At 43.9% G+C, this 20,307-nt stretch overlaps 1 protein-coding gene across 1 annotated transcript in view; it reads right to left on the reverse strand.

Annotated features, from left to right (window-relative positions):
* Positions 1-20,307, reverse strand: part of AHCY (adenosylhomocysteinase) — a 29,789-nt gene that overhangs the window by 1,671 nt on the left and 7,811 nt on the right. Inside the window, exons 4-9 of the mRNA XM_053393952.1 lie at positions 19,388-19,540; positions 13,520-13,632; positions 12,607-12,814; positions 11,386-11,473; positions 9,513-9,630; positions 1,095-1,289 (exon numbers count right to left, since the gene is read on the reverse strand). Of these exons, the coding sequence (XP_053249927.1) occupies positions 1,095-1,289; positions 9,513-9,630; positions 11,386-11,473; positions 12,607-12,814; positions 13,520-13,632; positions 19,388-19,540 (875 nt within the window). The remainder of the gene's footprint in view (positions 1-1,094; positions 1,290-9,512; positions 9,631-11,385; positions 11,474-12,606; positions 12,815-13,519; positions 13,633-19,387; positions 19,541-20,307) is intronic.

Below are 20,307 nucleotides of genomic sequence, written 5' to 3' on the forward strand. Positions count from 1 at the left end.
CTGGTTGTGCACAGGTTTATGTTATTTACCAAAGGGAAAATCTTTTCTAATCACTTCTGGCTGAATTTCAAAGATGACTAAGCCTAGGCCAAGCACCAAACAACTACCATCTTGTCAAAATCACAGGCTTGTTTTAGAAAATTGAGGCCAGACGACTCTTTTTGTTTTTAGTAATTTATTACATCTCTCAAACCCACATCCTCTTTCAGAACAGAGAAATTCACTGATAATTAATAATTCACTCATAATTAAGGATAAACCCAGGGAAATAAAATGGCAAAAAGGACAAAGACAGGATGGACACTTGGACAATTAGGAACAGATTGAGACTGCCTTTGCTTAGATGTTCAAGCAGTTGTATATTCCCCTTTATCCATCATGCCTATACAAAAGAACAAGCTACAACTGGGCTCCAGAAGGAACAACAAAGAATGAGGACAAACTCCCATTTCTCCTTTGATTACATGTGCACCAACTCCTTTGAAAAGCAAGGGTTTGGGGACAAATTGATGTTTTCCAGGAATGCAAGGCAACAACACCAAAGCAGAAAATAAAACTCACAAGACCCTTGAGCAATGCTTCTTGACCCGTGACACGCAAGATTAATCTGTCTAAAGAAGTATTCTTTGCAGAAGTTGCAAACATATTTAAATATGATCTAGCGCACAGGTTAGCTCGTTGATACTGTACAAAGTATGAGGCTTTTCTAGACTAGGGGTAGCCAATATGGCGCTCCCATCATTCCATGCTATTACAGTCAATGGTCCAGGATGATGGGAGCCAAGGTCCAACAACAGCTGGAGGAAGCATTGTTGGCAATCATTACACTGCACAATTAAGAGCAGTTGTTGCAAGGACCTGAGGGCTGGGGAGCCCCTAGTTCAGATCATATCACAGCCATAAACTCACCGACATTCAAATCAAGGGGCATAGGAAGCTGCCTTCAGTCAGCACAAACCTTTCATCAGCCTACTCTGACTGGCAGCAGCTTTCCAGAGTCTGAAGTCAGTTTATCTCCTCCTCTGCCCCCAACGAAAACTACCTTTATACCACTTTCATCCAGAGAAACACAGGACCTAAGTCTGAACACTCACCTTTTTTGGGAGAATATGGACTCCTACTGCGTACTTGTCAGGATGCGTCCAAAGCTCTATCTGTGCCAGAACCTGGTTGGTGAAGGAGTTGCTCATAACGAAGCTGGGGTGGCCCATGGCACACCCCAAGTTCACCAGCCTGCCCTCTGCTAGAAGTATGATGTGGCGGCCATTTTTTAGCGTGTAGCGGTCCACCTGAATAGAAAAAAAAGACCCAGTGAGAGCTAAGGAGCGAGTCAGGGAAAGACACAGAGGCATTATTACAAGCTCTGCTAGGCTGCCAGGTATGGGGAATGATGAAGAAGAGTTTGGATTTGATATCCTGCTTTATCACTACCCGAAGGAGTCTCAAAGCGACTAATATTCTCGTTTCCCTTCCTCCCCCACAACAAACACTCTGTGAGGTGAGTGAGGCTGAGAGACTTCAGAGAAGTGTGACTAGCCCAAGGTCACCCAGCAGTTGCATGTGGAGGAGCGGGGAAGCGAACCTGGTTCACCAGATTACGAGTCCACCGCTCTTAACCACTACACCACACTGGCTCTCACTGATGCACATGAGGAGGAAGAGGATAGCATCTGGGGGGCAGGGCGGTAAAAACTTTGGATCAAAAGCTTTAATCCTTAGTTCAGCAACCACTGCAGAACAGGCAGAAAATGATTAACTGACCCTAATATGAAAGAACACTGGAAGCCACCATCTAGTTCAGCATTGCCTGAAACCCTGAAGAGCCACTGCCAGACAGTGTAGGCTCTACAGACTGGCAATGGTTCTCTGGGCTTTCAGACAGCAGGCATCCCCAACCCTATCTGAAAATGTCAGTGATTGAACCCGGAACCTCCTGAATGCAGAGCTGATGGTCGACCCCAAGCTACAGCCCTTCTCCAGTCTTCTTCACTGTATTATCTACACAGTCAGTATATTAAAATGTAATCCAATGAATGCTAAGAACCATGTCCCTTGAGAAGGTTATTAAGTGGCAGTACAGTTCCTAGACAAATGGCTTTTCAGAATGCACCAGTCTGCCAAACCTTTCTTGGTTGCGAACAACAAACTCCGGATTAAAGGAATCAAGGCCATAATCTTTATATGTGCTTTCTTGATTTGTGCACTACTGAACACCATGGAATTTACCATGCATAGGGATTGCCCTGCATGACAAAGCATAAGCTTCTTCACAGCAGGTTGTGTACTGAAAAGGAAGGCACTACTCCCCAAGGCAAGGTGTGGGGCTACATGGATCTTTTCACAGATCTAGTGGGGGGGGGGGGAATCTGTGGCCAATGAAGTACAACAATATTTTGTGCTGCAATTGTGTGCTTTAGAAGGTGTTCATCCTGTGGATTCTGTGGACAACAGACATCTCAAGTCATGGTGTTATGAGGCAACAGCCTCAATGTCAGCAGCTGCCATTTTCCAGTGAAACAAGAAAACCAAAACTGCAGGAAAGAGATGGAGTGAGGAAAAAGGTCTAGGAACTGACACACCCGAAGGAAGCAAAAGAGCCACAGCTATCTGGGCACTGAATATCCAGTCTGCAAACTATCCTCAATGAAACCAGTTTGCCTTTTGCAAATTAACAGATTAATTCAATCCTGACTAGAACTAGGCTACGATGAATGGGTGATTGAGGAAACCCACAGAGCCCTATTCAAACCTCCAGAGGCATAGGCACAACAGAGAGAAACAATACTTAAGCTCCTGCCCTAGAAAGTGAAAGAAAGATGATTATCTCATTGGAAAGGAACACACAGCACTCATCTTATGACGATCATGAGGTATTCATCTTTTTAAGAGCTTGCACCAGGCACTCTGGACAGGATATTGGACTTAAGAAGCAGTACGGCAGCACTAGAGAAGGCAAGTGAGGATTCCCATTTATGCGCCGAATGTACTAGAAAATATATGTTTTGGGATCCTCCAGATGACCTGCTTAATTGAACATTCATCTCAATTTGCTAACACAGAGGTTAGATTTATATCAGGTCTCTATTGAGCCTCTTTATTCATTCCTATTTGTTTGCAGGGTCATTATTTGACAATAAGCATTCATCCAGATTTGCTTGAGGGGTGTTTATATGTCTTCCCATTACTCATTCACCCAGTCCACACTTTCAGGACATTTCCCCATCATGTTCCAAACCACAAAACATCCAACTCTTTTTTTAAAGTGTATTTCCTTGGGTGACAGAGCCCTTTAACTCACTTTAATTGTGCAAGACTGGAGAAGGCTGGTCCAAAGGGTTGGTGGGGAGGGAAAACAGTTTGGTATTTTAAGTATATTGGGTTCAGGTGAAGTTTGTAAACTGGAGAAAAGGGAAGAATTATCAGCTGATGATTCATTAGAAATGGGGCAAAAACTGATACATCAAGGTTCCATGTTTGCTGAATGCTAAAATGGAGAATATGCAGAATTGGGAGGAAGACTGGATAAAGAGGTGATAGCAGAGGACTAAGGAGATATTTGGAATAATAATAATAATAATAATAATAATAATAATAATGATAATTTATTATTTATACCCCGCCCATCTGGCTGAGTTTCCCCAGCCACTCTGGGCGGCTCCCAATCAGTGTTAAAAACAGTACAGCGTTACATATTAAAAACTTCCCTGAACAGGGCTGCCTTAAGATGTCTTCTGAATGTCAGGTAATTATTTATCTCTTTGACATCTGATGGGAGGGCGTTCCACAGGGCGGGCGCCACTACCGAGAAGGCCCTCTGTCTGGTTCCCTGTAACCTCACTTCTCGCAATGAGGGAACTGCCAGAAGGCCCTCGGCGCTGGATCTCAGTGTCCGGGCTGAACGATGGGGGTGGAGACGCTCCTTCAGGTATACAGGACCGAGGCCGTTTAGGGCTTTAAAGGTCAACACCAACACTTTGAATCGTGCTCGGAAACGTACTGGGAGCCAATGCAGATCTCTCAGAACCGGTGTTATGTGGTCCCGGCGGCCACTCCCAGTCACCAGTCTAGCTGCCGCATTCTGGATTAATTGCAGTTTCCGGGTCACCTTCAAAGGTAGCCCCACGTAGAGCGCATTGCAGTAGTCCAAGCGTGAGATAACTAGAGCATGCACCACTCTGGCGAGACAGTTTGCGGGCAGGTAGGGTCTTAGCCTGCGTACCAGGTGGAGCTGGTAGACAGCTGCCCTGGACACAGAGTTAACCTGCGCCTCCATGGACAGCTGTGAGTCCAAAATGACTCCCAGGCTGCGCACCTGGTCCTTCAGGGGCACAGTTACCCCATTCAAGACCAGGGAATCCCCCACACCAACCCGCTCCCTGTCCCCCAAAAACAGTACTTCTGTCTTGTCAGGATTCAACCTCAATCTGTTAGCCGCCATCCATCCTCCAACCGCCTCCAGGCACTCACACAGGACCTTCACTGCCTTCACTGGTTCTGATTTAAAGGAGAGGTAGAGCTGGGTGTCATCTGCATACTGATGAACACCCAGTCCAAACCCAGAGATGATCTCTCCCAGCGGCTTCATATAGATATTAAAAAGCATGGGGGAGAGGACAGAACCCTGAGGCACCCCACAGGTGAGAGCCCAGGGGTCTGAACACTCATCCCCCACCACCACTTTCTGGACACGGCCCAGGAGGAAGGAGCGGAACCACTGTATGACAGTGCCCCCAGCTCCCAGCCCCTCTAGACGGTCCAGAAGGATGTTATGGTCGATGGTGTCAAAGGCCGCTGAGAGATCCAGCAGAACTAGGAAACAGCTCTCACCTTTGTCCCTAGCCTGCCGGAGATCATCAACCAGCGCGACCAAGGCAGTTTCAGTCCCATGGTGAGGCCTGAATCCTGATTGGAAGGGATCCAAATGGTCCGTTTCCTCCAGGCGTGCTTGGAGTTGTTCAGCAACCACCCGCTCAATCACCTTGCCCAAGAATGGCAGATTTGAGACTGGGCGATAGTTGGCCAAATTGGCCGGGTCTAAAGATGTTTTTTTAAGAAGCGGTTTAATGACCGCCTCTTTCAGCGGGTCTGGGAAGGCTCCCTCACAGAGGGAAGCATTCACCACCCCGCAGAGCCCATCGCCCAGCCCTTCCCGGCTTGCTTTTATCAGCCAGGATGGGCAAGGATCAAGGAGACAGGTGGTCGGTTTCACTTGTCCAAGCAGCCTGTCCACATCCTCGGAGGTAACAGATTGGAATTGATCCCATGTAACAGGACCAGACAGAACTCTAGCACTCTCCCGCCCTGGCCCTGCTCCCACGGTGGAGTCTACCTCCTTCTGAATCTGAGCGATTTTATCTGCAAAAAACTTGGCAAAAGCATTGCAGGAGATCTTGGGGTCCCTACCAGGCCCCGGTGGTACAGGTGGTTCCGATAGATTGCGAACCACCTGAAAAAGTCTCCTGCTGCTGTTTTCTGCAGATGCAATGGAGGCGGCGAAGAAGGCCCTCTTCGCCGTCGCCATTGCCACTTGGTAGGCTCGACGTTGAGCTCTAACCCGTGTCCGGTCTGATTCAGAATGAGTTTTCCGCCACCAGCGCTCTAGCCGTCTCAACGATTGTTTCATCACCCTCAGCTCCGGGGAAAACCACGGGGCTGTCCGGGCTCCATGCAATCGGAGAGGGCGCTTCGGAGCCAGACAGTCAATAGCCCACGGTGGAACCACGGTGCATCTATGTAAGTGTGTCTACTAGAGACATTTCTTTTAAAATTATGAGCAGATGGTATACCATGCTGGAACTAATTAAAAATATACAAAAAAATGAGAAATAGTAAATGTGAAGAACAAGGAAATTATTTTCACATGATGTGGTCATATAAATATATACAAGAGTTCTGGGGAGAATGTTTTTTGATCAAAACTGAACAGATGACAGGTTATATTGTGTTTCTTGATTTACAATTTACCCTATTAAATAAAGATCTATCATAAATGGTACAAAACTATGCTTATTTCATTGTAAAAGAAAATTGCTCATTGTACCTTTGTTTTATGTATTTGTATGTAATTTACGCTGGGTTGGGCCTCCCTGGGGAGAGCATTCCACAAACAGGGAGTCAGCACAGAAAAAGGCCATTCTTGTGTTGCCACCCTCCAGACCTCTCGTTTAGGGCCTCAGAGGATGATTGCAGGGTCTAGGTAGGCTCATATAGGGAGATGTGGTCCTTGAGGTATTATAGGTCAAAACCAACAGTTTGCCAGGTGCCATAAGAAAGCGGCAGAGATAGCGCAGGATAGTACGCACCCCAGAAATGATCTCTTTCAGCTTCTGCCTTCTGGAAGAAGGTATAGGGTTATTAAGGCCAGGACTAGCTACCTAAGAAACAGTTTCTACGCAAATGCAATTCTGGTTCTAAATGCAGCATAAGGGGTCTCTATAGTATAGTGTATTTTAAAATGGGGTTTCAGAGTTTTTAGGGGGTTTTGAATGTTTTATGTAGTTTTGTATAGTTTTTATGTAGTTTTTCAATTTCATTGTTCTGCATGGGACAATGACAATAAATATATTGTATATTGTATATCGAAATGAGCCTAGAAACTAATTGGCAGCGCAGCCAGTGCAGGATTGATATAATATGCTAACTTCCCCTTCCTCCCTCCTCTCCTAGCATGCCCCGCTAAATGTGTTCTGCAAGTTACCCCAACCTTCCAGGGCAGAAATGGGGAAGGGGACAGGAGTTCAGTTGCAAAAGCAGAAACCATAGCACTAGCAGAAGTACCTCACTGGATGCCGCCCTTAGAATTCCCAAGCAACATGCGGTTTGAGGGTGCTAATATAATAAATAGATAAATATATGAAATAAAGAATAATATATGCGTACACACACACAGGTATGCACACATCCTAGGAGAGTGTGCTTACCTGGCTCTTAAGGGTTAGCTGATACAATAAAGAGAACCACCTGTCTAGACTCCATCTGGAATGTCCCGTCAGCAACACACATATGGATGTGTTGGATTCAATGTCAAAAAAACCTCAGTATAAATGTTCTTGATGACTAGCAGCCTATGCTTCAGTAAAATGTGCATTTGCATGCATGAAAAGGGAGCTGAAAACAGTTTGCAGAGGTTATCTTTGAAGGAGATCACTCAAAAGCCTGGTTCTAACAGAATAAGGTCTTTCCTTAGGAATTCCATTATGATGGTTCCAATCCCATATGCCTCACGCTCTGGTCCAATTACTCTTCTGACAACAAGCATTCTTGCTTAGGTTGCATACTGTGGCTTTTAAGAAAGGGGGGGTTGTTTTTTATGTTAGATGGCACGATGTGGAAGGAGTGTTTTCTGATGTTGCCACACTAAAAGATGTATCATATTCTCAGCACCTGGAATATTTCAGAACTAGTTAGCACATTGCCTTGGAAAAATGTTCCATATATTCACTTCAGAAAAGAAAGAAAGAGGATGACAATGTGTTTCTGAAAAGCTCCAGGCCTCCAGCCACCTTTGAGTAAATGGAAACCAGTAGCTGAACACACGAGGAAAGGGGCAAGAGGGAAATGTGGACTTGCCATTGACAGGATACACTAACCATGACTGCAGATCTGTGGTAGAAAATCATGACACAACCCAGAGCAGTTGCAACACAAAGTGAGAGTTTTGCCAGGCTGGTTTCTAATATACATTTAATACAAGCCAGGCCTGCCAAAGCAGTTAAAATGGGACCATGTCTAATCCTAAAAGGCTGAGGTCATTTTACTGAAGGTGTGCAGATTAACAACATCAGCCTCAAGAGTGCAAGAGGAACAAAACTTCACCTTTCATCGTGTTATGCATTCAGGATGGGCAATTGAGCCATTCCAGCCTCCAGGTCTGGTTTCAGAGAAGTGTCTGAGAAAGGTACTTGCCGGGGACCCGAGTCTCCTGTTTTAATTAGTATATGTGTGTCTCTCTGTGCGTGTGTGTGCATTTAATGGGTTTCTTCTATAACATGCTTTTATTTTTCAATGTTTATATTTTAATCTTCCAATCTAATTATAGATTTTAATTATGGAACTTCGTGTAATTGGTTTTATACTTCTAAGCTGCTCAGAAGTCTACTTTGACATTAAGCAGTATATAAATTAATTTAAAAGTACACCATGAGTTTCTAGTGTTTGACCAGAAACAGGGATAACCTCATTATACTTTATGTGTGTAACAAAATATGTTAGACATCTCTCCCTTCTGTCTCAAAAAGTGTCTGCAGGAACTCGCAAGGTTCTAAAATGTTGTTCACGGTTTTTTGTCAGTGAAAAGAAATAAATTTCCATAGTTCCAAAGCTATAATTGCTGCTTTTTACATTCCCTCCTATAACTAATGCCTTCTGGGTCCCAGAATTGGTCCAAAACAGGGGCAGGGTCACATTCCCTTCTGATCATCCATTTATGGGCCACATGTCTGTGGTAGGCAGGTCTAGAGACAAAATAGGCCCAGCCATGAATTTTAAATTTTACCTTTGTAGAGTAAGGTAGCTTCTATATACAAACCTAACTCTATACAGGCAAGCAACAGGCATGATCAGAGTTCAAAGACATATTCCAGCCCAGCAAAAACACCCAAGGAGGGTACAAAGCAGACTAAGGGGGGGTGATCTGGGGAGAAACCAGAGGGCAAGACAGAGACGCCTCGTGGGCTGCATTCAACACCTGGAGCCTGAGGTCCTCAACCCGGCCTGTAACTTTTAACAATTTAGATCAGCAGCAGTGTAATGCTGCCTATCTCCCCTGTGGTAATAAGGGGGTAGAAGAGAGTGTTGAATGGTCTCTTTAAATTTGAAGGTTCATTATTGTTCCACAAGATGTGTATTTCTTTAAGGGCCAGAGCAAATAATGTGACCTAGTTTTACAGTTGTGAAGCAGTAGAGCAGGTGCTGTTAAGTTATGTTAATTAAGCTGTTGGGTATAGTATATAAAGAGCAGCACCTAGCTCTCTCAGTATCCTGGGGGATGGGTCATGCTTATTGATATATTTAGTGTAAAAGGATTTTTTGTTTTTGTTATTAAAACCTAGCAAAAGTTATTTTTCCGTTCTTTGTAATGTGTGGTCTCCCCAGCACGCCTTCTGCAGCGCAACTAATCTGCAAATAGCCAACAGAGAGTTCAGCTTGTTTAAGAACGATACCTATGTAAAGCTCTCCGGTGATCTGCACAAACCCACGATATGTGCCTTGGCACTGCAACCCAACTGCGCATTCTGCTAAAAGTCTCTGCATAGGCCCAGCCCTTGTGAAAATAAGGTACTTTCTTGTCTTTGGTCTGGACCCCCCTCATCCCTTGCTCACCACATGTCCCAAAGGGGAGGGATGCACAGGGCACACCTTGGCAGTGTTCACCAGAAACAAGCTGTCAAAAGATGCGGTCCCCTTCTCCAATTCTGGAGTAGCCGCCACACTCTCCCCATGGCACTTTATCCTCCCAAGAATGAGTTCCATGAAGATGGGATCTTTTGTGTTCTAAGTTAGCTCTCACTCACCTGGGGTTTAATGTTCACAGTTTTCACGCTGTTCTCATTTAGCCACTTCACATCAATTTCCACATCGAAGTGTCCAATGTTGCATATGATGGCATCATCTTTCATGTGCTCAAAATGCCTGGAAGGGGGAGAAAAACAGCTCTTTGTGGAGAAGGTAATTCATTGTGTCCTGCACCCAAGGAACTGAACACTGCTTGAAGATGGCCACAGATCACAGTTGGGAAGGGTCTCATCCCAGTAACTAAGTCCTTTGACCACCAGATGCTACATAGCTAAAAAGATCTGCTGAAAACGACAAGGATGTAAGGTAGCCTTCAGCAACCTGACTTTGCTTGATGGGGTTGTGGTCTAGAAGGCACCAGGCTGGCAAAAGCAGATGTCTTATGCATTCCCTCGACCCAAGGACTGGTCCATGCAGTATACAGACCAATACAAGTCCCAAGAATTTCACTTATTTTTTCAGCTGCCCACGTCACACTAGGAGGCACTTTTGTGCTTTCCTGTCACTCCCAACAGAAAGCATCCGAAATCCAGCATATTAAAAATGGAACTGGGAAGATGGTCTAACTCCACCATTACATTCTAATGCACCTTTGCTAATCTTGCTACAATCTACTGTAAAGCCCATCTACCTTGGTTGTCACGGCCTGACCCAATTACCTCCTTGCAGCCTGTGAAAGCAGTAAAATTCTCAGCTCTGTTCTGGTTCATAATCAGCTACCAATCAGTTAGTAGGGTTCAGCAGATTTGGTTACAGGCTTATTATAGAACAGGGATGGGGAAACTGCAGCCCTCAAGATGTTGTTTGAATCTGACTTCCATTATCCCTTGCTATTGGCCACGCTGGCTGGGGATGATGGGAATTTGAATCTCAACAACCTCTGGAGTATCACAGATTCTCTGTCCCTGTCGCAGAATCAAGAATAGAAAGGATGGAATGCAGATTTAAACTCCACATGCTGTTATATCTTCTATGAACCAAAATACTCCAGAGATATCCAGAAGAACTGGGGCCTGGCCAGATTAAATTGTTTTAACAGCTGAACGGGCTCTGGTGCATTGCAGGAACAGTCAGTATTCTGCCCCCCAGGAGCTCTTAGACTACAACTCCCATCATCCTTTGCCATGCTGATAGGGCTGATAGAAGTTAATAGTCCTATATCTGCAGAACACAAATTCTAGAGGGGTACGCCATTTTAATTGTGTTCCACGGGCAGAAGATGACATTGGGAGCAAGATAATAGCAAGACCATCACAAAAGCTGCTTCAATGAACCATGTGTTGCTTAATTGTACATTGAATAGAAAATGACTCTGTATGTGTATTGCTAAAGGGAACATTGGGGGATTTCCATTGATATAACTAGAGAGCTGCTTGAGGACCATGTGGTGCTTAACCTTAGATCACATGAGCAAGGTATTGAGTTGCAAATCGCCATTTTGAGGGAGTCCTTTGTTCCTCAGCGCCTATAAAGGAAAGACATGCTTATGTCTCTCCTGGAGAGAAAACAGCCTCAGGCTAGAATGCAGGCTGATGGAGTCTGTAGGAGAGACAGAGCTCTGTTTGTCAGCTCCAATTATAAATAGTATTTTATATTTATAAGAAGCTGAACCTGTGCTTCGACAAGCACATGATTTTATGCAACCATTTGAATGTATCACTTATTTGTTTTGTGTCTGTTTGAAGAAAGTTCTGTTAGCAAAAGTTTGGAACAATATTTATGGTTTGGACAATTTTTATTCTGAGGAGTCAGTTTTTATTCATCCTATTTTTCAAAGCTGTGGAATAGTAATATCTGCAATACCATCTTCCACAATCCCTGTTTCCCAACACACACAGGGATAGCAGTCACTAGCTAAAACGTATACAGTACCTCCCATGCACAATTTCTGAGCATCCAGTGGTGGTAACAAATATGTTGCCCTCTTTGCAAGCTTCTTCCATTGTTGTAACTTCATAACCTGGAAATAAGGAGAAGGGAAAGGATACATTGAACTGTAACTGTGGGCCTCTTCACACCTTACACATTAGAGTTTTACACATACACCTACAAATGTGAAAAAATGAATGCAGCGAACATGTGTATTATAAGACTGAAAGAGGGAAGGAGATTCTGGCTTCCCCTGTGTAATGTACAAAAAGGCCCTGTAGATCAAAAGGCCCTGTAGAAGGTGACCCACCTTCCATCTTGCCTTTTCTGATCCAGAATGTATCTGTTCTCTTTCACTATTAGACCATGGAGGATGGTTGCCTTAAACAAGGTGTAAAAAGGTAAAGGACTCCTGATCTCACTTTACAGGCTGAGGGAGCTGGCGTTTGTCCGCAGACAGTTTTTCTGGGTCATGTGGCCAGCATGACTAAGCTGCTTCTGGTGCAGCGGAACACCGAAACCAGAGCAGTGCACGCAAACACCGTTTACCTTCCTGCTGGAGCGGTACCTATTTATCTACTTGCACTTTGACGTGCTTTTGAACTGCTAGGTGGGCAGGAGCTGGGACCGAGCAACAGGAGCTCACCCCATTGCGGGGATTCGAACCGCCGACCTTCTGATTGGCAAGCCCAAGAGGCTCAGTGGTTTAGACCACAGCGCCACCCGCATCCATAAACAAAGTATATGTCTCCTGTTTTGCCAGCTCTTAAGTACAGTCATACCTCAGGTTGAATGTGCTTCGAGATGAGCACATTCGAGTTGCGCTCCGCAGCAACCTGGAAGTAACGGAGTGCGTTACTTCCGGGTTTTGCCGCTTGCACATCCAGAGACGCTCAAAATGACATCACACACATGCGCAGAAGCGCTGAAACATGACCCGCGCACGCGCAGATATGGGTTATGTTTGCTTCTAGATGCAAACAGGGATCTGGAACAAATCCCGTTCGCATCTAGAGGTACCACTGTATCTATCACAGCTGTATCATCCCGACCCTTTTCCCATAGCACTTAGGGTGGCATACGTAGGGTTAAAACAACATACCCTAAAGCATGGACCCCAGATTTGGGACTCCCATTCATTCTAATGGGCCTATGCCACATATGTCTTAGCTGGATTCACCAAGAACAATGACTCACTTGAGCAAACGGTCCTTCAATTCTCACCTTCCATGGCTGCCTGCAGTGCATTGATTGGATCAATTTCTGTGATGATGACCCTAGCACCAAAGTTTCTCAGGGCTTGTGCACAACCTTTGCCAACATCACCATAGCCTGCCACAACAGCCACTTTCCCTGCAATCATGACATCTGTGGCACGCTTAATGCCATCAATGAGGGATTCCCGGCAGCCATAGAGGTTGTCAAATTTACTCTAGGGAGGAAAGCAGAATTTGAGAAACTGAAGCAATTTCCAAAGATGATCGCAGCATGAAGCAAGCACATCAGAATGCTAGAGGTAGGCTAAATACATCCAGGTTTCATCAGTTTCCATAAATCAGCATGTTTAAACCCAACTTCTACTATCCATAATTCTGTCACTGAAGTCTTCCTTGGCAAAGTGTCAACTTTCAGGGGTGGCAAAAGAAAGGCAGTTTCTTCACAGAAGCCTTTGATATTTTGCATCCAAACTATATTTTAGACACAAATGCTGCAGGAACCTAGAGAGGAAAGTTGTTGCAAGTGTTGACGGATGTTAAGAAGGGTGCCCCCCGCTGCAATTTAGCTTGAATGCAAAAGCTTATAGCTTCAAAGGAAATCTATGCATCTTTCCCCAAAAAGACTTGCTGTGGGGAATGACTTACTAGCTTACTGCTCAGATGCCCTCTCTGAAGCACACACCTCAGAAGGCTTTGCCACCACTGCTTCCCAAAGCAAAAGACCAGCACCATCACAAATCAGTAATTATGATGAGTTGTTCTGTGGACAAGCAGCTCATCAGAGTAAAATCATTACTGAACCCTTATCATTTCAGATGGCAGGTGAAGGTTCAAGAGGAAAAATGAGACACAAGGAAGAACAAGTCCATAGTCATCAGCTATGGAAGGAGAGACAATACAGAAGAGTTTAGTGACCTTACCTTGGTGACAGAGTCATTAACATTGATAGCTGGCACCTTCAGGGTCCCTTTGGCATGCATTTTATAGAGATTATGGACTCCAGTGGTGGTTTCCTCAGATATTCCTTTGATTCCTGCAAGGAAGAATCCAACTGTGTTTACAATATGCTGCAGATCTCAACCAATGCTAAGCAGCCATCTTTAGTAGTCCTCTTAGGAGGACTTCTCTAGTAGTAGGAACCCTCTTCATACAAGGTCGAGTCTAAAGTATTCTAGGTTTGTATCTGAATGCTAAGAACATGAACCACGGTATCCTCACTCATATCCAATAATCTTTTTACAACAGGCTTTTGCAACACAGCTGAAGGGGCAGCCTCACTGGGGCAATTCATTCCTCTAGCATTTCCAGTTCAATAGGACCTTAGGTGGCATGGCTAGGAAAGACCTCTGCATGCGACCTTAGAGACCCACTGTCAGTTGCCATGGTAGTCCTGGACTTTGGTTGGGGGGACCTGTGGACCTCCATGTGGCTGGACTACAACTGGCCATGCTGACCGGGGCTGATGGAAGCCGTCATCCAACAACATCTAAAGGACCACTAGGTTTTCCATGCTTGCAGTATGAATCTCATTATGTAGCTTGACATCCCTCCCTACTTCACAAGGTGGAAGGACCAAAACAGAGGGGAAAGGAACAAATCAGGATGAAACTAGGACTTGTGACACAAGGCCAGCAGAACAGGAGAGGCGATGTTCAGTGAACTGCTTTTCTGAAAAGAATCCTATGATGCAATACAGCAGATTAATAAGGCTGCATTCAAATGGCCATTTATTCTACTTCCACAACATTTTCCTGACTGCTAGGTTCCTGTATTATATTTGAGCTTTCTTGCAATGTAACAGCCACTTCTGGAACTATAGTGGAATATAGTACAAGTTTAGCACCCATTTCCATATTATTTGCAAATGGATGTCTTCTGGAAGCAAGTAAAATGGAAATAAGCACTAAACCTGTACTATAGTTCCAGAATTGACTTTTACATGGCATGAAAGCTCAAATATAATACGGGAACTTAACAGTTAGGGAAAAGTCACATGAATGCAGCCTAGCAGAACAGAAAGTGGCCAGTGGATAGTATTGCATAAAAATGCTACCCTCCCCTAATGGCTCTTTAACTTGTTTACAACACAGTCATGCTTAAGTATTTGTTTCTGGAAAAGGCAGCTGGTAGTTATCCAATTACAGTTGCAGAAGGAGGTGAAGGGCCGGGATGCATGCATGCATAACTGAGATGGCCCAGGCCTCCCATAAAGACTTTCCCACCTGTTTCTTGCAGGGGAGATGCCAAGTCTGAAATCGCCTGTAACCTTAAAATTTGTGCAGCTCATTAACAAAAACAAAGATTTACAACATGGCGCTTACTAAAAATAACAAAATGACTACTACAAAGGTTAATGCGCAGCTTCACGTGCAAATGAAAAAACAGGAATTACTGCCAATTCCACAAGTGTCTCCAGGAGATTTGGGGGAGTCAGTGACAGAAAATTTATGAAACTCATTTAACAAGAATGTTTTCTACTGAATGGATAAGCCCACAGGTACTGCACTAGCAACCCATGGATTAAACCAAACAGAGGAGAGGGCCTCAGAGAAGTGGAAAGGAAGAGGCTGGTTGGTCTAGGCAAAGAAAACGCCCATGGAAGTGCAGTCCTGTTGGCATTTTAGTGGATGAGTTGCATTTAATAGATTATTTCCATCTGCAAGTAATGCTCGCCATCAAGGATCATGATGTTTGAGAAAAACCAGGTAGTCCTTCAGAGGTCAGAGAGTATCTTCACCTATATTGGCAAGATTAATGTAAGACACAAACACTTGGATCCTTCAAAATGGGAGAGGCCATAAATACCATCTGGTGGCTGGTTGAAGATTGGCATCTGAAAGGGTCCTTAAAAGAACAGATATAATCTTCAACAGACAGAGAGGGAGGGAAAACGAGCTTAAGGTTTTTGAGAGACTAAACTAACAAAGCACCTTCCATTAGCATCATGAGCAGCCCAATTGTCTGAGACTGCTGGGGGCGGAGTGAGGAGTGAGATCAAAAGAAATGAACAAAAAGACTTAGGGTGGGATTCACCTAATGAGTCCCATCAACAGAAGCCCTGTGCAATGATTTCTGCTTTAGCAACAGGGATTCACCCCCCCCCAATCAGGCTCCCCAAAATTGGCTTGGGGAGGTCAAGAGAAACCCTAGAACAGTACACAGAGTGAAGAGGAGGATAATTCCTTCTGACAAGATGAAATGCTTCTGCTGATGGAACACTGGAAGAGAACAATGTTGAATTCCTCCCCTTTTGTGCAATCGCAGCGACTTCCTCGATGTCATTCACTTCTCTCCAATGACCCAACAAATGTCAGAATGGCCAGAGAGGAGGAGTTATGGGGACATGCCAGAAGCATCCTAATGCTTCCTGGTCTCATCATCAACACCCGCAAATACAAAAGATAGAGTATATGGTATATGCTATCTTTCTCTCAGTGTACACACATACACGAGTGCAAGTATTAAGTGGTATAAAACAGTCTTAAATTAATAACAATTAACCAAGTGAAATTTAAATGTGTCTCCCTGTGTGTCTAAAATTCCCTCTCCTCTTTCTTTGGAAACGCTGCTTCTTAGCCAATCCTACCAGGAAACCTAGAGAAACACTATATTCACTGACACGGGAAGTCACTTTGAGATCCAGGCAAACTAACAGGGTCACACACCAAATCCATTCCATGGCTTAAGCCATCTGCCAGGGTGGGACTAAGGTTCTTTCCATGCCAAGCCCAGGCCTGAAACTGGATTGGAATGAATCAGCACCCTTCAAGATGTTTGAGAGGCTGCTTTCAGAACTTTTAACGTTGAAGGGCGGGAGCAAATGAATCTAATAATATAAATGTAGAAAACACTGGTGTCTTATTAAATAATGGGAATTGGCAGCAGATCATGAGATGGAGAGAGGAGCACAGTATGGTCACATGCAGCCAATCAGTAGCAGATTACATGAAGAGACAAATCTATGGATGGACCCTAATCATTCCATGACATGTGATGGGGAGAATTTTGCCCTTTAGCTAACAGTCATATGGTCCCTGCTCTGTTGAAACAGATATTACTTTAAAATATTTTCCAGCATGTTTTTACTTTGTTACCATCAAAGTGGGTGGGGGAATTCAGCTCCCAACGCAGTGTAAAGTGCAATGCCCCCCTCTAGTGGGCCTTTTGCAAAAATCACTTTTCAGTAGTGCTCACGGCTACTCGTTTTTCACCTTTTTAAAAAATCCGCCTAACTATATGTGAATTTCTCTTTTGTTGAAACTTACATCCTGCCAACAGGGCTTTAAATCCATAAGAGGCTAACTAGGGACAATTCTGCTCTCTTCTCCATTGCATGCAAAGTCTGCACAGGCCCTAAAACAGTCTGGGCAGAGGGTGGGGCTTGCTCAGGTGGCACTGTGTGCAGGAAAATGTTTAAAAGTGGGGGGGGGGAGGCGCCCACTTCTGCTCTATGGCTTGGTGTTGAGTGGGAAGAAGAGGGAAGGCAGGCAGGGTGGCAGGAGAAGAGGAAAGTGCAAAAGGCATAGTTGCAATTCTAGCCTGCAACCTCTTCTTCTTTTTTACTATCATGCTTGTTCATCTTCCTCATAAGATTTTGCAGGCTAGTAACTTCTTGGGGCTTGGTAATAATGCTGGTTTAATCTTAACCATGCCTTGTGTTATGTACTGAAGTTCTCACCCTGGGCCAGCAGGGGGATACTGTAGATAGTTATGCAAATAAGGGATTGAAAGTGACGTTCAGTGATTGGATAGTTTTAGAAAATTGTTACAGTTACGTTGTACTGGAGCTCTATATAAGCAGGCTGGCTGAACTCTTCAGTTCAGTTCTGTTCTGGCCTGTGAATAAACAAGAGCTGTTTGAAGAATCGCTGTGTCGTCTGATATGTTCACCCACAACCTAACACCTTGTTCCTTACATAACTTTATATATGCAAAGTTAGCACATGCCTCTTCTTTCAAGGAAAATAACACAGGAGGGTGGATTTCATAAAAGTACTAAAACGCAGCGCACAACCATTTGACGCAAGCAACTTCCTGGCTGTATGTTGTCTGACTGGTGTTTCCAAAAGCTTCTGCCCCTTAGCACAAACACAAAAAGTCCACGGCAGCAGCACTTAAAGTACTGTAACTAAAATATACAGATAAGAAGATCCATTGATTTTGATCTAACAAGGCAGTTTCCTCCAGACTAAAATCCCAAAGGGTGAATCCTTCTGCTATACCACTGTACAATCACAGAAACTGGGTAGGTAGGCTGCCTCATATTTTGAGAATCTCAGCATTTATTCTTACAGGTTTCTGTAGGTTAAGGCATGAAGGCAGAAAGCATGTGCAAGTTATACTGGCAGGAGGGTGAGTGGGGGTACCCAGAAACACTGAATTCTCTGCTTAGCAGATGATGAGTACAGTATCCAGTCTTGCTCAATTTAGCCAGCATGTTTTTGTCCAAGTTTCATTTCTTTAGTAATTCATCTATTAAAGTAATGGCTTAATAGACAATGTTTTTACATTGTTTATTGCTACTGGAAGGGACTCACACCTCTTTGTGTGCCTCAGGAGCATTGAAGAAGAGAAGGTTTGGAACCTTTCACTTCTGTTTTAGATTAACTGCAGCTTGCTGAAGCATCCAAACCTAGACAAATTGTGGGTAGGCTTAACTATGAATTGTTGAAACAAGTCTGCTCCAAAGCACAGTTCATGGCGTTGGCTTGCTTCAGCAAGCCATAGTTAAGATTAACTCAGCCATGCTACAAAGCACCCAGAAGTTACTAGTCTGCAAAATCTTACAAAAAGCAGGCAAGTGTAGAAAGGGCTCCTCTTTACTTGCCAAGATAGTTCAGATACTTACCTAGATAGTGACTCAGTGGTGCTGTAGCATGAACACATCCAACCCACTATACACCTGAAGTAGTATCATGTGGACTCCCTCCCTGGAGGCCCGTATGCATGATGGCCTGATTTGTATAACCTTTTCTACCAATTTCAAGTGGAAAGAATTGCTAATTAGGTCAGTGCACACAGTGCCTCTGGATAGCATTCCTCAATCACATTGCATTATGTGCATGATATAGTGGAAGGGAACTATCTAGAGACTTTCAAGGAGGAAGGGCAACAGCTCAGTGGTAGCATAAGTGCTTTGCATGCTGAAGGTCTCATCTCCAGATAGGGTTGGCAATGTTCCCCATCTGAAACCCTGGGGAGTCACTGCCAGTCAGTTTAGACAAAACTGAGCTTGGTGGGACAATGTTTGGATCTGTATTAATAATAATAATAATAATAATTATTATTATTATTATTATTATTATTATTATTATTATTATTATTATTTATACCCCGCCCTCCCCAGCCAAGGGCAGCTAACAAGCAATAATAAAAACAAGTTGAATGAATACAACTTAAAAACAAGATTAAAATACAACATTAAAATATTAAAATGCAGCCTCATCACAGGAGGAGAAAGGAAAAAGGAAAAAGAAAGAGAGGGAGGGAATCAAATTGGCTCCATGCCAAAGGCCAGGCGGAACAACTCTGTCTTACAGGCCCTGCGGAAAGAAATCAGATCCTGCAGGGCCCTGGTCACATGAGGCAGAGCGTTCCACCAGGCCGGAGCCAGAGTTGAAAAGGCCTTGGTTGAAGCTAATCTAACTTCCTTAGGATCCGGGACCACTAGGGTGTTGCTATTTATGGACCTTGAGGCTCTCCATGGGGCATACCGGGAGAGCAGCTTCCTTCATTCTTACATTGCGCTTTACATATTTTAAATGTTTATGCAAGACCACATATATTACCTTTCAACAACTGTGGATATTTTGTGTGGACCAAGTTGGTGAGGTCTCCACCATCGTCAAGAATCATGTTCAAGGGCTGCCCATCCTTAAAATAGAGGGTCTGCTCAATGCACCATATGTATTCCTCATCTGTTTCTCCCTTCCAGGCAAACACTAGGCACAAGTCAAAACAGAGAGGCAATTAAAACACAGAGGTAATTAAACAGAAAGGTAATTAAAAGACTTAAGTTAATAGTCAAGTCAGCTACACTCAACTGAATGCAGTTTCAAGAGCTAAATGAAAAGATGTGCTATCCTGGTAGTTGTATCAGCAATCTTCCCTTGAAGCAACAAGAAACTCATCTCTGCATAAACAACTGGAAATCAAAATAATTACAGCTGAACAGGGAAGCAGAGTTTACCGCTTAATCTTTTTTTTTAATTATATTTTATTGATTTTCCATACATTCATGCCACATTACAACTTCTATTAAATTTTCCATTTTTGACTTCCTTCGGCCTCTCTGCCAATCATCCGAATTCTAACTTCTTTAATTACACATTTCCAAATTTTGCTATTGCCTTTATGCCTACCCCCACTTCTATTTTGCCTTTTACAATATTTCTTGTGTTGTTACAGAGCTTCTTTAAATGCCACCAGCGTTATTCCATTATCACTTATACATTCCCAGTACTCAGAGTTTACCGCTTAATCATGCACATTAAAGACCTTAATCAGAATCCATCAGTTTCTTATACATTCACACGCTGGTGCTCTTCATGCCATACTGTCACAGAGCAACAGAAAGAGAGGTCCATGCCCTGAGTAGCTTGCAATCTAAATTGGCATTGTGGAGGCAACAGAGAGAGGGGCAGTACGTATACTTAAATTTCATAAACACTTACTTAGGTGTAGCATCAGCAGGTATGAAGATGGGAAA

The sequence above is a fragment of the Podarcis raffonei genome, chromosome 6 (genome assembly GCF_027172205.1).
Source record: "Podarcis raffonei isolate rPodRaf1 chromosome 6, rPodRaf1.pri, whole genome shotgun sequence".
Lineage (NCBI taxonomy): Eukaryota > Metazoa > Chordata > Lepidosauria > Squamata > Lacertidae > Podarcis > Podarcis raffonei.